Source organism: Medicago sativa, chromosome 7 (assembly GCF_051527215.1).
Source record: "Medicago sativa cultivar Bolivia chromosome 7, Bolivia_mono, whole genome shotgun sequence".
Lineage (NCBI taxonomy): Eukaryota > Viridiplantae > Streptophyta > Magnoliopsida > Fabales > Fabaceae > Medicago > Medicago sativa.
In genome coordinates, this window is record NC_140755.1 from 10,094,732 (window position 1) to 10,114,568 (window position 19,837).

A 19,837-nucleotide genomic window follows, 5' to 3' on the forward strand; every position below is an offset into this window, starting at 1 on the left:
ATGGTGTTTGTCTGGTCTCTTGTTTTGTTACTAAAATTTCTTTTCCTTTATTCACTATTTTCTCTTTTATTTACTACATGTTTTCCTGAAATTCAGCCAAAGTGTCATCCATATGAAAGCCATGCCTTGTTGCAATTTAAGGAAGGCTTTGTCATCAATAACTTAGCCTCTGATAATCTTCTCGGTTATCCTAAAACAACATCTTGGAATTCCAGCACAGATTGCTGCTCGTGGGATGGCATTAAATGTCATGAGCACACGAATCAAGTGATTCACGTCGATCTTAGTAGCAGCCAACTCTATGGTACAATGGATGCAAATAGCAGTCTCTTTCGCCTTGTGCATCTTCGAGTTCTTGATCTTTCTGACAATGACTTCAATTACTCTCAAATCCCATCCAAGATAGGTCAGCTTTCACAACTAAAATTTCTGAACCTTTCTCTTAGCTTATTTTCTGGAGAAATTCCACCACAAGTTTCACAGTTGTCCAAGTTGCGGTCTCTTGATCTAGGCTTCAGAGCTATAGATAGTCCTAAAGGTAGTACTGGCAATTTGTTGCAACTCAAATTGTCCAGCCTCAAAAGCATAATTAAAAACACAACAAAACTTGAGATCTTTTTTTACCAGACACACTCACAAATTTAACATCATTGAAAGAACTATCTCTTTACAATTCGGATTTGTATGGTGAATTTCCAGTTGGAATATTTCATCTTCCAAACTTGAAAGTTCTAGATTTGAGATATAATCCAAATCTCAATGGTAGTTTGCCTGAGTTTCAATCTAGTTCACTCTCCAATTTACTACTTGACCAGACAGGTTTCTATGGTACACTGCCAGTATCCATTGGAAAGCTCCGTTCTTTAATTGTTCTATCAATTCCAGATTGCCATTTCTTTGGATATATTCCTTCTACGCTTGGAAACCTCACACAACTCGATCAGATAAACCTTAAAAATAACAAGTTTAAGGGCGACCCTTCTGCATCCTTGGCAAATCTTACGAAGCTAAGCATCTTGAATGTAGGTTTGAATGAATTTACTATTGAGACCATGTCATGGGTAGGTAAGCTCTCATCGGTGGTTGGCTTGGATATATCCTCAGTCAATATTGGCAGTGACATCCCATTATCTTTTGCAAATCTCACTCAACTAGAAGTATTAATTGCAAGAAATAGCAATATAAAGGGTGAAATTCCATCTTGGATAATGAACCTAACAAATTTAGTTGGCTTGAACCTACGCTCTAATTTTTTGCATGGAAAGATAGACCTAAACACATTTCTGAAGCTCAAAAAGCTAGTTTTTCTTAATTTATCATTCAACAAACTGTCATTGTACATTGGACAAAGTTCTTCCCATATCACCGATTCTCGAATTCAAGTCTTACAATTAGCTTCATGCAATTTTGTTGAGATTCCAACATTTATAAAAGATTTGGATGATCTGGAATTTCTTACGTTGTCAAACAACAATATAACATCGCTACCCAATTGGTTGTGGGAAAAAGCAAATCTACAAAGCTTAGATGTTTCCCACAATTCATTGTCAGGAGAAATATACCCATCCATATGCGATTTAAAATCACTCGCGACTCTTGATTTATCGTTCAACAACTTAAGAGGCAACATTCCTTCATGTCTGGGAAACTTTAGCCAATCTTTAGAAAATCTGGATCTAAATGGGAACAAATTGTCTAGCATCATTCCTCAGACATACATGATAGAAAATTCCTTTCAGCAGATTGATCTCAGTAACAACAAACTGCAGGGTCAGTTGCCAAGGGCATTGGTCAACAACAGAAGGCTAGAGTTCTTTGATGTTAGTTATAACAATATCAATGATTCATTTCCATTCTGGATGGGAGAATTACCCGAGTTAAAGGTACTGTCTTTAAGAAACAATGAATTTCATGGAGACATTAGGTGCCCTGGCAACATGACATGCACATTTCCCAAGCTTCACATTATTGACCTTTCCCACAATGAGTTCTCTGGAAGTTTTCCATCAGAAATGATCCAAAGCTGGAAAGCAATGAAAACTTCCAACGCAAGTCAATTACAATATGAGCAAAAATTGTTATTATACTCGAGGTTGAACAATTCAGGAGAGTATCATGCGGCTGCAGATAAGTTTTATTCATTCACAATGTCAAACAAAGGGTTGACCAGGGTTTATGAGAAGCTTCAAGAGTTTTACAACTTGATAGCCATTGATATTTCAAGCAACAAAATCAGTGGAGAGATACCACAAGTCATAGGTGACTTGAAGGGTCTTGTTTTGCTCAACCTGTCGAATAATATGCTTATTGGCAGCATTCCATCTTCCTTAGGGAAGCTTTCAAACCTTGAAGCACTAGATCTTTCTCGCAACAATCTCTCTGGGAAAATTCCCAAGCAGTTGGCAGAAATCACCTTTTTAGAGTACTTAAATGTGTCCTTTAATAAACTCACAGGTCCTGTACCACAAAATAAGCAGTTTTCTACATTTCAAGGTGATTCATTTGAAGGTAACCAAGGTTTGTGTGGGGATCAGTTGTTGAATACGTGTATAGATCATACAGGGCCTTCTACTTCTGATGATGATGACGACTCAGAATCATCGTTTTTTGAATTGTACTGGACAGTAGTTCTGATTGGATATGGCAGTGGACTTGTTGCTGGAGTGGCATTGGGGAACACTTACTTTCCACAAGTATTTGCGTGGTGTAGAGATTGCCTTAGCGTTTCAGTTATGATATTGCTTAATAAGATTTTTATGAGACATTAATGAGTTGTTTTTATGTTATGATGGCTTAAAAGGGTCTTGTTAGTTGAAAGCAATAAACGTGTTAGTCCTCTGAATTTATGGTTTTCATTTGCTTTAGTTTCCTTTTCTTGTTGTAATTGCATCTGGTAAGATTTTGCTTGCAATTGTTTTGGTTATTGGTTGTCGCTGACCCGTTCTCCACTAGGTGCAAAAAGAGGTAGTGTATGATGAGATTGTACAACACTTTCTGCTGTGTAGTTCTCCAGTTCGGTGCAAAAAGAGGGTGATGATATTAATATGGTTAACAACTAGGTGCATTTGGTTGGAACAAAACGATATCCTTCTCAACCTGAAGGCGATTTTGAGGTGACAAATTAAATAAAAAGGTCATCTTGATCTTGGTTTATCAACATGAATAAGAAAATAAAAATATGTTTTTATTTTTATTTTGGTGTAGCTACCCTTTAGCTTTATTTTAGGTTTTGATAATGTGTGAGTGTTGGTCGACATGGATCTCTCCAAACGGATTTTTGAAGAAGTTGGGAGAGTTACGCTTTCAATGTGGAAGTGGTTTATGAAAGGATGCCGATGTTTTGCACTCGGTGTCGTATAATTGGGCATAATGTCTCTTACTGTAAATGGTTGCATCCTACTGATAATGAGCAGGTGGATCATGTGAAGAAAATTTCAGAGGTGGAGGCGCCTAAGAAAGGAAAGCAACAGTGGGTTGATCTTGGTAGAAACACTCATGTTGGTGCCTGAAGAGTTGCTACCACCGAGGTGGTTGAGCGTACATTAGTTCCTCAAGAAGTGCTCGAGGAGAATCATGAGGTATCAAAGGAACTTCCAGGTCGGGGTGTAGGTCAAGAAGTTGTCCGTTCTGATGAGGAATATATGGACACAGATGAAACAGAAACTGTGCATGGGAAGCCGAAACAGATTGCGAATTCTAAAACTGGTACCTCATTTCATTTTCTGTTGGTGAATGTTACAGATGAGGTGGTGCCAAACCGTATTGATACATTGGGAATGGCTCAGCAAACTGAGTCTAATTCTCCTACTCTAGAACCGGTTCAGCCCTTGGTCTCGGCTGAGGTTGCATCTCCTGGTATGTCTACTGCAACAATTACTTCCTCTACACGAGAAGCTGTTCCAGAAACACAGAAAGTTCAGCAAACTAATATATGCCCGGTTTTACAAAAAGATTTCAGCTTGGTTCGGTATATTTTGGTAAAAGAGACAGACATACAATTCCAATGCTCCTTTCACACCATATCTAACAAAGAAGCAGAAAAAAGAAATCAACAGAACCTACAAAACCTGTTCAAAGGGTGACGTTACTCCTCCTAATCAATGAAGGTCCTCTTTTGGAACATTATTGGCAATGTGGAATCTCGTATTGCTTTTAAAAATTTGTCTTAATCATCGTCCTCTTTTGATGTGTTATTGTGTCAATGAATCTTGCTTACATAGAACAAACTCTTCATCATTCTCATATCAAAATATAAAATAAATCCAACATTATCTCAAATATGAATGAATTGGCCAAAATCAAAATAGGCCATCGTCACGTATGACTGATACTTTATTCGGATCAGGTACCCTACACATTCCTAACAAAATAGTTGTTGAGTTTATCCAATGGTCACTAGAGTTCAACGTCATTGGATAAACTCAACGGCCGGGATTCCAGCAGAGATATACATGAGAATGGACCACTACATAATACTTTCACCTATTACAAATTTTGTACTATTTCAACAACTGAAGTATATGTCCCAGATATTCCCACTGCTACAGCTACAAATATTATTACCACAATTGCCACTGTCTCGAACTCGAACTTCCTATAACTTCCAGAAATCTTCAAGTAACACAAACATGGAAGCAAAATAGAAGCAGTGACACTTAAAAATGCTCCAACCAATGACATGAGAGATCCAAAGAAAGGAACAGCCAATGCAACAATAACAGTGCTGATTACAAGGACAGTGCTCACAAACATATTGGTCACTCTATTATTCTTGTATGTCCTTGGAAGTAAATCTTTCAAAGCATTTGTAATTGGTGTAGCCATTAAAGCAAATTTTGATATTGGATTCACCAAGGTTGTGTATATTGCTATTCTTGAACTTATTTTGTTTAGTGGCAAGTTTAATGTTATTTGTGAATCAACTTTTGAACCAAACATTAAGTAACCAATTATAGCCATTGATGCATAACCAGCTGTGGTTAATATAAAACATACAATTAGGACCTGCAATGTAAAATAAACACATTAAAATATTAAAATAATATATATAAAAAGGATAATCAACTTATTTAAAGTTAATGTCCTATCCAATGCTTTAAGTAAAGGTAAATTATTTTCTAGACATTCATAGTATTTCTCTTGAATTATCTTTCAATTAAAATTTATTTTCTTTTGAAAAATTAAAGAAGTGCTGAAATTATTAAAACCATATCTTGAGTTTTCGATTATTTATATCAATGTTTTAAAAACCAAACCAAACTATGCGGTTCATTCAGTTTAACCATGACCTAACATGTATGTATCATTCAGTTGACTATGGTTTGTCTCAATTGAGTTATTTAAAGCACTTGAACCATGATCCGAAAGTCTCCTAAGTTTTATGCGAACTTATACATATAACCTTATGAACTCAACTACTCAAGTAAGAATTTTATAGAATCACAAATCAAAACACACCCAAAAAAAGAAAGTAGAAGCACTTACATTAGAGAATTGGTGTTTGTTCCTCATGGAATTGTAGAGAGTAGGGAAAACAGGATGTGCACAATAGCAAAAAGCATACAAGCTAATAGCTGTTGGAATTCCAGTCCAATTTACAATATCACCCTTTTGATGAACACCAATTCCATCAAATGCTGCAGTCCATGATATTGACAAAATAATAACACCAGAAGCAAACACACCACTTGCTGATACATAAGAAAGAAGGCTCAAATTATCTAACCAAATTGTTGGCAAGATAATTACTGCAACCAATATCACAAAGAATTTCTTTGCACCAATTGATAAACCATATACTTGAAACTCTTCAATTGGGAATAAGTTACTCAAATTGTCACCTTCTAGAATCAAGAATCCAATTGAAACCAAGTATAGCTCTGTGTACATTGATATTGATACTATTAATCTTCCTATTTTTCCAAATGCAAGTTCACCTATATCAGGATAGGTTTTAATGTTTGAATTTTTCTCCATGCATCTTTTCATTAGTATGCCTGAGTAAAATGCTGCTACTGCAATGCAAAATAAAAGTGCTAAACTTAACCATCCTCCTGAGGCTAATGCATATGGTACTGATAGTATGCCAACACCTGGAAAATCAAAGTCATATAAACATCATTAGCATTTCTTAGATTCTCTTACTTTGTTAGTCTCTAAAGTGTCTCTTTTGTAAGTCTTTTTATAAATAAAATTGACTAATGTAATGCACATTCAAAAACTAAACTACCTATGAAAGTTACACTCCCTCGTAAAAGAAAAAAACTATGAAAGACATATTTGATGCCCAAAAATGACCAACAATATAAACATTTAGATATATTTTTGTAATGTTGATGCATTCAAGGACTCTATAAAATGACATTATAAAACTAGAATAACGACAACAACCAAGCCTTATTCCACTAAGAGGGGTCGGCTACATGGATCAAATTACGTTATAATGTTCTATCATAAACCATATTTTGATAAACTCATTAACTGCTAAATTTTTCGTAATAGTTTTTCCTCTTAGAGTTTTTATAGGTCTTCATCTATCTCGTTTGATCCCTCTTAGAGTTTTTAAGTCTTCTCTCTACAAGCCCAAACCACCTAAACCATTTTCTACCATCTTTTATACTATAGGTGTTACCCCAGCTCTCTCTCTCTCTCTCTCTCTCTCTCTCTCTCTCTCTCTCTCTCTCTCTCTCTCTCTCTCTCTCTCTCTCTCTCTCTCTCTCTCTCTCTCTCTCTCTCTCTCTCTCTCTCTAAAGGTGTCATTTTAAACCTATTATGTCTAGTCTTACCACTCATCCAACGCAACATTCTTATCTCCACTACACTTACTTGATTCTCGTGTTGGTTCTTAACCGTCCAACACTTCGTACCATACAAAATCGCTCATTTAACTGTTGTCTCATCGAATTTTCCTTTCAACTTAAATGGTACTTTCTTATCACCTAAAACACATGATGCTTTTCTCCATTTCAATTATCCAACTTGAATACGATGATTTACATCTGCTTTTGTTTTCTCCGTCATTTTGTATTATGGACCCAAGATATTTAAACTGTGTAACTTGGGGTATAATATGATCTCCAACTTTCACCTCCAAGGTAGACCTTCTTCGTCTTTTGTTGAAGTTATACATTCCATATATTCGGTCTTGCTTCTACTCATGCGAAAGTCATATGCTTTTAAGGCTTGTCTCCAAGTCTCTAGCCTCCCATTCAATTTCTCCCTCGACTCTCCAAGCAAGACTACATCATCTACCAAAAGCATACATCCCAGTGCTAACTCTTGGATGTGTTTGGTAAGTATATCCAAAACTAAAGTAAGAAGGTGAGGGCTTATGGTTTACCCTTGGGGAAATCCTATTGTTATGGGACAATCGTCGGAAGCCCCATCCTGCGTCCTCACACTAGTCGAAGTTCCCTCATACATATCCTTGATAGCTCTAATATAAACAATCCTAACCCCCTTTCGTCTCTAGGGCTTTCACAAAATCTCTCTAAACACCCTATCATTCACCTACTCCAAATCATATACAGAACTATATAATTATATATCTACATCAAAATCATCATCATCATCATATATATAAAGGGAATTCAGAAATTAATCTTAAATTTTGGTGGGACATTTTTGCTGTATAATTGTCTTTTACAACACATTTTTCAAATTTAAATTAAAAAATATACAGCATGAAAATAAATAGTATAATTTAAATAATATTCAAATAAGATATAGAGCTCATTTGGAAAGGCTTATTTTTTACCTTATAAAAAATAGCTTATGCAAATAAATTTGTATTTTTTTTGGGTAAATGAAGAGAAAATAAATAAATAAGTTTGTATGTTAATTCATAAGTTCTCATTAACAAAAATTATATTTTTGTAAATGTTTTTTTTCTTAATAAACTACCTTAATAAGTTTACGAATAATACATAAAATATTTGCATACGTTGTTTTACGTGAGCTCAAAAATAAGACAATCTAAACAGACCAATATTCTATTTAACTAAAATTTGCTGTGTCAAAAATAAATAAATACAACTAAAATTTAAACGAACATTATACAACACAATAAAATACATATACAAAAAAAAATGTAATAGAAAAGAGGAAAACATAGTGGAAAGTGATGAATCCACAAAAACACTTGTAAGATGCACTAGCTATGATGCTCTATAGATTTATAGTGAGAGAAATTCTAGATATATAACTGTTTCCAGCATATATTTGTCGTACCATACAACTGCTGAATGAGATCTAGATACTACTATAAACAAGACAATATTAGTAGAGAAGTATATATTGTTAAGAATTAAGGAGTAAAACCTGAAATTGCATTGAGTCCATTAACACATGTACGAAAGAAAGATACTGCATTTTTGTTTGAAGGATGAGAGGCTATGACTTTCTCCTCATCTATGGAATGTCCTAACTTCCACTCAGATAGTAATGGCACATTTAAGGGTGGGTTGTTGAGGACTTTTTCTGACATATTGGAAGAAACTGAATTGTTGATGGCAAAAAATCTAGGATATTTTGTTCTCAATTAAATATAAACTGAAGTTTCAAAATCTCAAAGGTTTGATATATACTACTAGGTGGTAGATGGTCCAACAGTGAACTATACCACACAAAATCTCAATTATAAACGTTTAAGAAAAGCCCAAATTGAACAATTCAATTCTCATTTGCCAACCACACAAAATAACACCTTACATATCTCTATCAAAGTAAAAAATTAGTGAAAATAAAAATGTTTCAAATTGACTTTTATGGCTTTTATTATTTAACTTTTACTATAATTTTAACTAATCAAGTATATATCCTTTGATCATAATTTTTGAATATATATACCTTAATTATTGATCACGATAGAAGATACTCTTGCTTTGATAGATACTTACATTTTTTACTCAATCATGTCGATATATGGAACACATTAAAATTGTTTAATATTGCCCAGTCAAACACTGAGTGTGAAATTACAACCTTCAAGGCAAAGCAGGAAACGTGTATTAAAAAAAGCACCATAAACATGGCTTGTCCTTTCCTTTTACATATAAAAATAAAAATGATACAATAAGAAAGGGACAAAGACGTAACCAGTGGTGGAGTTAAGAATTGTAAGTTGTGGGGGCCATACTCGACATATATACATTGGATTTAGAATAAATTGTGCATGCAGGAGCTCCAAAGTGAAGTGAGTGGTTACAAACCTGCTAACTAGTCTTATTGGAACATTTGTTAAAAGAAAAAAAGAAATTTGATATTGCAAGTAAATGGATAGAATATTCAAAGGGAAAAAATTAATTAATCAATGCGTTTGATTTAACTGTGCAATTCAATTCAACGATTCTAAAATATCATGAATGATATTCGCCAATCAATTGACATCCTATTGAGAAACGACTCAAAATTGTATCGCGATTTCGTCGCGATTTTGGTGGCGTAACGCGATTTTGATGGCGTGTCGCAATTTTTTTTGCAGAATGAATGGTTTTTTTTTCTGGTGTCAAAATTGTAACGCGATTTGTGGCAGGCATAACGCGATTTGTGGATAAGGTTTTGTACCTTGGATCATACGTTAAAATTGTAACGCGGTTTTAACAATCGTGACGCGATTTTTAAGCTTTCACGCTTCATTATTTTAAGAAGTTTTGGGAATCTCATGGAAACCAAAGAAGGGAACTTATAGGGCATTTAGATACTAATGGTTGACGGTCTTTGGTTGAGGTTAAAGCTTCAAGATGTGAATCTTAGAGAACCAAAGGAAGGGGGCTCTTGGAAAAGGGTTGGTGCCTTTTGGGGAGAGATTCATGGGGTTAGGAAACACATGAGTGGAGAGACATTTGTGAGCAACTTGGATGAGTCTTGGGAAACCAAAAGAGAAGATCTTTATGTAATCAAAGGCTAAGGTTTGGTTCTTTTTTGGGGGTTAGATTCTAAAGTTGGGAAACAGTTGTAAACACCTTGGGTGAGTGAAAATCATTGAGTGTCTTGTTCATTAGAGAGATTGGGGAAGAAATGGTAGAAATTAGGGTTTGTTCTTTGTGAGCTTGTTGAAGCTAATTTCTTGTAACCCTTTTGTATCTCTTTGTAAAGAACTCATTGACAGTGGATTTGAGAGATCAATCTCCCCCAGAGTAGGTCATTGTTGGACCAAACTGGGTAAACATTTCTTAATGTCGTTTTCTTCTCTCTACTCACTTTATCTTGTTTATTCTTTGGTTCAATTATGGTTTTACTATGCACTTGAATTCTCTAGATTAGAACTAGATTGTTGTTGTTTACTTGTGGTTATTTTGTTTATTGGTTGCCATTGATACTTGTCCTACGAATCTAAATTTCATTGATGTGAGGTTTGGAATTTGACCGAATTCACAAACCCAAAAGGGTTTGGTTTTATTAACCTGAAAGGGTGGTTTGGTTACCAACGTGTTGAACTTATCTCTCGATTTGGGTTCAACGCGTCTGAAACCAGTTGAGTTTGTGGTTATATGCTTGATTATCTGATATTCCAGGTTTGTTGAGATCTGCAGGTCTCAATGTGTCAGGTCTGCCTTCACTCCAATACCGACGTATTATCTGTCTCAGTTCAAGGGGCTGTTTTCGTTACGCTCGAAAGAGCTTTTACGCCCGGTGCTTTGCTCAAGGGTTTGTTGTTATGTGGATCTTGATACCGTGTTGGCTAACATTCACCGTATGCTATTCATATTCTTGTTTTTTAAGATATGCAACATGTCTCCAACGTAAGATCAATTATTGACTTTGTGTTATGGATGAGTTGATAGTTCCATATATTGTATCATCAACTTCTACTTCAACAATTTATTTATCATCTTTTCATCTTCTAACTTTTTCATTCTTATTGAAACCCTACCAAATTTTCTTTTCCCTTTTCTCTCGTTCTCTATGGATATGTATTGTTAACATGTATACTCAAATAATATATCCATAGCAAAAAGAGATGCAAAATAATAATTATAAACATATAAATCTAAAAAAAATAATATATATTTGCTTCCATTGTAGTCCTGACACCAAACACACATCCACAATCTCTATTTGTGTTGGTTCTATTATTGAGGATTGTATTAACTTTAATGATTGTTCAACAGTTCAAGTGCCACTAAGAGAGCGTCAGACACTAAACGAGTGTTCGATTTCACGTTTAAATGTCTTAGATGTGATTTTCAAGTGTTAGAAACAATTCTAACTCTGTAAAATTATATTTGCCATTTTTTTGATAAATTAATTTTGGAGACTAAAAGCAATTCTATTTGAAGTTATTATATGTAGCTTTTGATTCTAAAATTGATTCTTACAACAAATTTATAATTCAACTCAATTTTAAATGATTTTGTCAAAAAAAAAAACTCATAATCAATTTTAAATGAATGTATCGAGACACTTTTAAATCAGAATCAATTTTACATAATCAATTTGCTTAAAATCAATTTTTGTCAATTAAATAAAACTTAAACGGTATGAAAAAAAACTTAAAGATCAACTTGTTACAATTAGATAACTTAAAAAATCTAAGTGATGTAAAAAAAAACTTAAAAGACCGACTTATTACAATTAAATAACTTAAAATACCTCTTGTGTGGCTTAGCCAATTTTTAAATAAAAACAGAAAATGTTATGTCCAAAATTAGTGCTAACAACCTTAATTCCAAACCAAACCAGAAAGAGACACAAGATGAAATTGAGAACACTTGAACCAAAGAAAATATAACAGGTGTATACTCGGTGACTGTTAGATAAAACTCATCCTCAAAATCCCATTCTCACTAACCAAAAAACTTTTTGGTCTGAAATCTTTGGGACACAAGAAAGAACCATTGGAAGTAATGATAAGAACAATGATTCAATCAAAGGGATAAATCCAAAAGAATAAAAACAATTGTTTCTCTATCTGTGTGGACATGAAGTTTCATAGGACAACAAGGTAGCCCATAGAAGAGTATAGCACCACACATTATATATCTATCTTTTACTAGTTAGGGACCAACATAATTATCATCACAAAACTCTGGTTTTAGGCTAAACAAAAAAAAATCTAATTTGTATTTTATTGAAAAACATCTTGTGTTTTGTAAAACAAAACAGCTAAAGTTAATAAGGTTACCTGATAAAGCATTGAGACCATTGAAACAAGTTTTCATGAATGATGTGGTGACATTGTTACTGGGACTGTTACCAGAAATTTGGCATCCTTCATGTTCTGCTATTAAGGGAATATTCAGAGCCATATCTTCATTACACTGCTGCCACTTATCACCTTCTCCTTCCATTGATATTTTCAAGAAAGATAGAGGCAGAGTTTTGTTGTTTGCTACTTCTTAGTTTACCAAAACTATGGACAACGTTTATCTCTTTCTTCAGAAATTATAATAATAATAATCTTTAGTGCACTATGTTTTTCTTTTGATAAGATAAGTTTGTTTATGTTTTTTTTTTTTTGAAAGAATAAGTTTGTTTATGTTGGATAGGGTATAATTAATTACGAATAGTGATTGAAACATTGTCATATGATTAACTATCTCTTTGATCTTATCTCAATTGGTAGGGAAATTGTATATTATATGCAGGGTCATGGTTCGAACCCCGGACATTTCACTTCTCCACAATTAAATTGTGTGAGCTCTAGCCACTAGACTACTTGACCAAAAAAAACATTGTCATATAATTGGCAATACACGTTGGTATGGATATGGATTCGGGGTACATGACTTGAGAAAAATTTGATAGGTATGTGACTTATTGATTTTGGTATGTGTTGGTTCGTAGTATTGTTACTATCATTTTTTCATTTAAATTTGGTATGTGCAATTCAACAACCGATTAATTTGTAGAGATTAATCTTATCACCCATTTACATAAGGTCGTTTAAAATTACAAATTAGTGATGTGATATAAAAATATGAGGAATGCTAACAACACTCTCTTTTGAGCACTCTCTCTAGCACTCACTCTTTTATTGGGTAAAATCAATGTACACTCTCCGGTCACTAATATAAGCAAAAATTCACTTTTTAGGTTCATTCAATTATTGATGTATGTAGTCTTTATTATAGACTACATACATCATTAATTGAATGAACTTAGAAAGTGGATTTTTGCTTATATTAGTGACCGGAGGGTGTATGTTCCACCACTTTATGTAGGTTCCATTTCCAAAGTGTAGGTCTCACATTGATTTCACCTAATAAAAGAGTGAGTGCTAGAGAGAGTGCTTGAAAGAGAATGTTAGAAAAAATAAAATATTGAATGTGGTCTAAAGAAATATGAGATGTACGCATATTATTGTGGTTGAAATAATCGATAAGTATAAATAAAATAGTATTTTTACCCTAAAAACTAGAGTATTTTAAATTCATCTTTGATTTTCTTCTACTATAATAATAACACTGAAAGCCACATTTATTCAACAAAAAAAAAAAACACTGAAAGCCACGTGAAGTAATAGGTGTGACCTCATTCTGGTGACATACTTGCCTTTATTGGCCTCAACTACCTTAGTCTTAATTGGTGGGATATAACCATTTTAGAGGGCCTTAGAAGAAATATTTCAAGTCTTTCTTACTACTCCCTCCGTTTCTTTTTATAAGCAAATTTTACTTTTTAGGTTCATTCAATTAATGATGTATGTGGTCTATATTATGAACCACATACATCATTAATTGAATGAACCTAAAAAGTAAAATTTGCTTATAAAAAGAAACGGAGGGAGTATAGATTTTGTTTGATAGTATTGTTGTTGCATTGTGTTTTGTATATTGCTCTATACTCGTTTTCCCTTGCCTTTTGTTTTTTTTTTTTTAAAAAAAACTAAGAAAATATATTAAACGAACATACAAATGTCCCTCTAGCACAATGCATACTAGAGAAACAAAGAGTTAAAGTATGTTGCAACACAAAACTATTGCAAGCGTAGCATAAAAAAAAACGTAGGAAATTGCCTTTAAACATATCAAAGGATTCAACCTCCAAGTAAGGTAATCAAAATCAAACAATACATAATGTGCTTTTAACCACCAAAATAAATGACTTTGACCTTTTCAAGTAAAGATGTGAGAAGATTAGTCTTTTGAATAAAAATTCTCTCAGTCTTGTCCTTCCAAATAGTATACAACACTGATACCCAGATAATATCGAAAGCCAAACGAGAGTTTTTTGAAAAATCCCCTAAATCCCCAAATTGGAGAGGATGATCAGATAAATTTCATGAAGAGACAATGCAAAAACTAACCAGCATGAAGTATAATTCCAAAGACGACCATAAAAGTCTTTGTTATTGATACATGGTCTATTAACCCAAGTTCATAATGTAAATTTGTTAAGTGGTTATGGTAGTTGACCTCTTTATTTATCTTTTTTCTTAGGGCCTCTTTATTTATATATACACGTTTGTGCTATGCTATCATATATTTAACACATCAAGAGACATTCATGTAAGGTTGATAGTTTGGTTTTTGTATTTGATTTTCTTTATGGCGATGTAACTATGTAAGGTTGTATGTAAGGAGAAGGAGACTAGTTAGAAAGGGATGCACTATCAATATCTTTGAGAAATGATATTTACATAATCATTTTATAACAATTTTTTTTCTTATACTTTTGTTGTATTTTTACTCTCTCCGTTGTTTTGATTTTGTGTTAATACCTATTTTTTTTTATATATATATTTAATTTTTTCGTAAATTATTTCAAAAATAATTGTTTATAACATATCACCGTCTTTAATGTAATCACTAAACATTTTTTTAACATATTTCCAAGCTTATCTGATAGCTCGTATTTGGTAGCATTTCTTTTACAAATGTGTGGTATTTTATATAAGGGTTATTAATTTACACTCACCTACAAACACTAAGGTGTAAATTAACAAGCTACACCCACTTGTATTTTACTAAAACACCCTTTTGTTTCTATTCTAATTAAATTTAAATAGAAGGACAGTTTTGTAACTATCTTAATGAAGATCCTTAAAAAAAGAAACAAAAAAGACAATGACATGCTTAAGGTACAAAACATGTAATAGAGCCAAAAATTTAATGAAATAATATTTGAAATGATGAAAGTGGATGTAAATTAATGAGGTGGGTGTAAACAATTTGATAAAATTTATAAAAATGAGTGTATATAATCAAGTGTATTTTTAGGTGGGTGTAGGTTGCTAATTTACATCTTAGTTTTTAGATGAGTGCAAATTAGCAGTCCCTTATATATATATATATATATATATATATATATATATATATATATATATATATATATATATATATATATATATATATATAAGAGTTAGGAAAAATGATTTTTGTAGAATTATTTTCGATAATTTTCTCTCTCATATTTATACTATGTTATTATTCTATCTTTTTTTCTCTCTCTATTGTTTTTAACTAATAAGAAGAAAAGAAAAAAAAGATTATCTAAAAAAATTGTCACAAAATAATTAGAAAAATATCATTATTAAAAAAAATATATGAGCTGGAGAAAAGTACTTTATACTCATAAAAAAAATGATAAATCAAAACAACTTTATCTCAATCATAATATTATTTAGGTGAGCAATTGACGTCACTAGCTAAATGCTGAATTTATCATTTTTTATACTATTTTTATTTTACAATTTAACTCTTTCTCTATCTGTTTGGTTTGGCTTCTGAGAAGCAATTCTAGCCCAAAATCAATTCTCTACAGTGCCAAAAGCAATTCTAGCCAAAAACAACGTGTTTGGTTCAGCTTTTCAGAATTGCTTTTATCCTCCAAAAACAATTCTCCATGAAGCTACAAATCCTAGCTTCTAGCTTTTCTAGAATCAATTCTCCTTGAACAACGTGTATAGGTTTGTATATTTTATTATTACAACATGTTATTTTACTTTATTGCCCTTTATCAATTCTCATTCTTTATCAATTCTCCTTTAGCTATGTCTATTTTAGTAATTATACATTCAAAAGCAATTCTACATAATTGCATCCAAACATAAATCATTTTGTTTAATCAATTCTACATAATTGTATCCAAACATAAATCAATTCTCTCAGAATCAATTCTGTCAGAATCAATTCTATCAGAATCAATTATATTCAAAGCTGAACCAAACGGGCACTATGTCTTTTCTTTCTTTCTTTCACTATGTCATGAAAAATATGTTTATATGTATGCTCTTTTTTTTTTCTTTTTTGACAAAATTAATATGTATGCTTGTAGGAAATGAGTCGTCTGGATTTTTTTTTTTTTTTTTTTTTACATAACGAGTCGTCTGGATTTGAATAACTACGATAACAGGTGCTGTTAATCTTATCATATGACGACTAATAAAACAAAAACAAAAAATAAAAAGTGCTTTACGTGGTGGCTGAATTGTCTATTTAGAGATAAGTGAAGGAAACAAAGCTCCTTGAACTCTTAAAAGTTCAAACTCTTTGATATGGACAACCGCTAGCAAGCTTCTCTAGACCATACTGCTAATTTTAACTTTTTCATATGACTCTTACAAAAACCATTATGCATTTTAAAAAACAAATATTAAATTCCTTAAAAAAAAAAACAAATATTAAATAACCAAGTGACTAGAATTTCACAATTTTAAGTTGAATAATTGTGGAATGTTAAATTTTAACTCCGGCCCCTAAATATATAATATAATATCCTTGTTAGAAGTGACAAATGGTAAGTGATAAAATGAATGGTTTGAATACATATGAATTTGGATCCTTATGGATGGATAAAAAAATTCTTAAGTCCATTAAAATCCATTAACTTTTTGTACCAAAAAAAAATCCATTAACTTTTAAAAGGAAAATAAAAAATATATATTCAGTCCATTAAATATAAAATTCATCATATCCATCCATTATTTGATTATTAATGGATGAATGTCCATCCGATCTATATATTAATGTGCATTATTAATTTGAATTTTACTCTTCTCCCTTTTAAAATTGCTCATTTCCACCTCTATTTTTTAGAATTAATCGTAGCATGAGTTAACTCACGCTTTGTATACACAACGTGACTTGAATCACACAGACCCCAGCGTGACTTAACTCCCACTCGGTAGCAGCATGAGTTAACTCACATCTTGTTCTGTTTTACATAAGAACAGACAAAATTTTCTTTGCCATTTGTTGGAAATATTACGAGTAAACTAGAATTGAGAGAGAGTTAGGAATGATAGAGAAGAGTTTTGTTGTGCCGTGGTCAAAACCACTGCCCTGAAAGCAAATTTTCGGTGGACCTCCGGTGCAACCCAATATCCGGTTTTGCTCCCCAAGGTTTACACAACTACGTGTTTGAACTCGTGCACTCGAGGCCAACACGTTGGAGCCTCACAAACAATGCCCAAAATTACAAGAGAACAATAGAAATGAAGAGGGCTTATTAGAAAGCATGATGAATTGGATTTCTATCCCCCACTGTCCCGTCCCTTAATTCTCTTTTATATTCAATATCTCTATGATGCAAGAGTGGCATAAACAAAAATGAATTCCTCATCTTTCCGTTGCCATATTTCTTATTGATATAAAGGATATTAATGACAAAGAAAACCGATGGAATAAATGCTTATTTTTCTGTAACGTTTAGCCAATTGAATATGAAGAATTAAGGAGACAAACAATAGTAATTGATTGCCATTATATCCAACACCATTGTGTTTCAAAGCAAACAAGTGCGAATTTCATTCCTCCAAATTCAAGTGTCATCAAACTCAACCAAATCAACTTCAACTTCTACCTCAATTACAAGTGTTTATGATCCTTTTGCATTGCCATTTTTTTGTTTGTTTAAATGTTTGATTTTTTTGATAAAAGTTGTAAAATGTTAGGTTTAATTGGGGTTGATGAAATTGTTAGATTTTTTCATGTTAATGATGAAATTAGTTAGAAATTGGATTGTTAATGTTAATTAGAGTAAGTTTGAGTGAAATGTGGTAGTTTAGATATTGAAATGACACAATGAACTCATAATGTTTATGTTGAACTCTAGGTGTTTGATAAAATGTGTCAATGAAAAATTATTTGATTTTTTGCATTGTTTTATATTATGTAGATATGCATGGCAACCCAAACAAGCAGAAACTCGACAAAGAAACGATGACCGGGAGTGCACATGCAGAGAGGGTGGTTGCCCACCCTTTTATAAGAAGGGGACGCGACAACGGGCATGGGAGTTGGGAGGGGTCGTTGAATATAGTGGTAATTGATGATTTGTATCGCGAAAATACACGTTTAGGTGTTTAAGCGCTAAAATATCAGCAATTCTTGACAGAATTGTTTTTATGTTATCAGTCCTAAAATCAACGCAAGTTAACTCATGTTGGGGGTCAGCGTGTGTTAACTCACTTTGGATATCAACGTGAGTTAGATCACGTTGGGTCTATTGAGCGTGAGTTAGCTCAAGTTGGAGTTATTTTTGGAAGTTTGAGGTGAGAATGAGCAAAATGGAAAGGGAGAAGACCAAATTTCTATTTATTTTTTCATGAATTCAATTTCAATCCAAAGAGAATTTATGCAACAAGGCCCAATACATATTATTAGAAATGGTGGTTGGGCCTAACACAACCCCACAAAACCGGCTTGTGAGGTGAGGATTGCCCCCACTTATAAACAAATTGTCAGGCCAACTCCTAACCGATGTGGGACTCTTAACACACCCCCTCACGCTCAGGATTACACATCTGAAGCGTGAACATAAATGACGGGTGGCCCGATAACGGAAACCTGATAACAGGTGGCCCAAAGAATCGTGAAGAGGCTCTGATACCATGTTGAGAAACATGGCATCCATGAAAATAGAGAGAAAAAGCTCTTTTCATTTTTGTATCATTTCAACTATTATGAATACAATAATTTCCTAAGCTTTTTCTCTCTATTTTCATGGATGCCATGTTTCTCAACACATATTTTTTTGAAAATTATTGTTTACACTTCTAATAAGGCTGAAATCCACCAGAAAAAGACGTAAATGTTCATCGACAGTTAACTGCCGCAGATTAAACTCCGTCGACAGTTAACTGCCGATGAGGTTATATTGGTAAATTACTAGTGTTTTCTAGCATTGAGTAAAGTGTGAACATCATTATTCTAATTTTTTATAGCCCAATGACTTTTTTGACATAAGTCCAACTAATCTAATAATTCAAAAATATTTAATGTTATTAATTAAATAATAAAAAATGATGGGGTGGCAGCCGATGGTCAACGGTATGACACCGTCGTTGACCACAGTGGCCAGATTCTGGTGACTCACAAGGAAGACACGGTGGTCCGTTGACGGCGTGCGGCGGAGCTTCAGCGACAGATGGTGGTTCCCCGACGATGCGCGGGTAGTCGTTGAATTTTAATTTTACTATTTTATATTTATTGAAATAGTAAATTATTAATTAAATTAATAATTAATTTAAAAATCTATAATTTTAAAGAAAAACCAAGTTGATAGTTTTAGTTTGAAACTTGTTTAATGTCATTGAATTTATAAACGTGACATTGCTATTATTTATGATGTTGTTGTGTTTCTTAATTATGTTGATGATGTTCGATTTGTTTTTTTTTTTTGTTACAAGATGTTCGATTTGTTTCATAAGCTTGTTTTTAGCACAATTTAATTTGCTGCTTTTTTTTTTAAATAACATCAACACAATTTTTTATAACAACAAACTGTAAAAAAAAATGCATTATAAAAAGATTTTTTTTTCGACAGGTCAGCCCGCCGACTTGTCAATCCACTACTAAACGTGAGAGAGTGAAATTTTTTAACTCAGCCACCTAAATTAACATGACTCATCCAGTTTTGTTTTATACGGGCTTAAGCAGGGCCAATCTAAATG

The 19,837-nt window shown here is 32.9% G+C and overlaps 3 protein-coding genes across 5 annotated transcripts; 2 read left to right on the plus strand and 1 right to left on the minus strand.

Annotated features, from left to right (window-relative positions):
• LOC146904114 (receptor-like protein Cf-9) lies at positions 1-2,911 on the plus strand. Its single transcript, XM_085727615.1, has one exon. The coding sequence runs from the start codon at positions 1-3 to the stop codon at positions 643-645; it is 645 nt and encodes a 214-aa protein (XP_085583741.1). The 3' UTR covers positions 646-2,911.
• LOC146904115 (receptor-like protein 33) lies at positions 1,053-2,911 on the plus strand. The gene has a single exon (XM_085727610.1). The coding sequence runs from the start codon at positions 1,053-1,055 to the stop codon at positions 2,766-2,768; it is 1,716 nt and encodes a 571-aa protein (XP_085583736.1). The 3' UTR covers positions 2,769-2,911.
• Positions 2,912-4,280: 1,369 nt separating this feature from the next.
• LOC146904116 (amino acid transporter AVT1I-like) lies at positions 4,281-12,467 on the minus strand. 3 transcript variants are annotated; one of them, XM_085727614.1, is made up of 4 exons: positions 12,125-12,397; positions 8,320-8,519; positions 5,485-6,092; positions 4,281-5,004 (listed from the first exon to the last, which is right to left on the minus strand). In XM_085727614.1, the coding sequence occupies exons 2-4, from the start codon at positions 8,483-8,485 to the stop codon at positions 4,486-4,488; spliced, it is 1,293 nt and encodes a 430-aa protein (XP_085583740.1). In that variant the 5' UTR covers positions 8,486-8,519; positions 12,125-12,397; the 3' UTR covers positions 4,281-4,485. The 3 variants fall into 3 exon arrangements, with proteins under 3 accessions (XP_085583740.1, XP_085583738.1, XP_085583739.1); XM_085727612.1 differs by having other exon boundaries at positions 8,320-8,478; positions 12,125-12,392; XM_085727613.1 differs by lacking the exon at positions 8,320-8,519 and having other exon boundaries at positions 12,125-12,467.
• Positions 12,468-19,837: the final 7,370 nt, after the last annotated feature.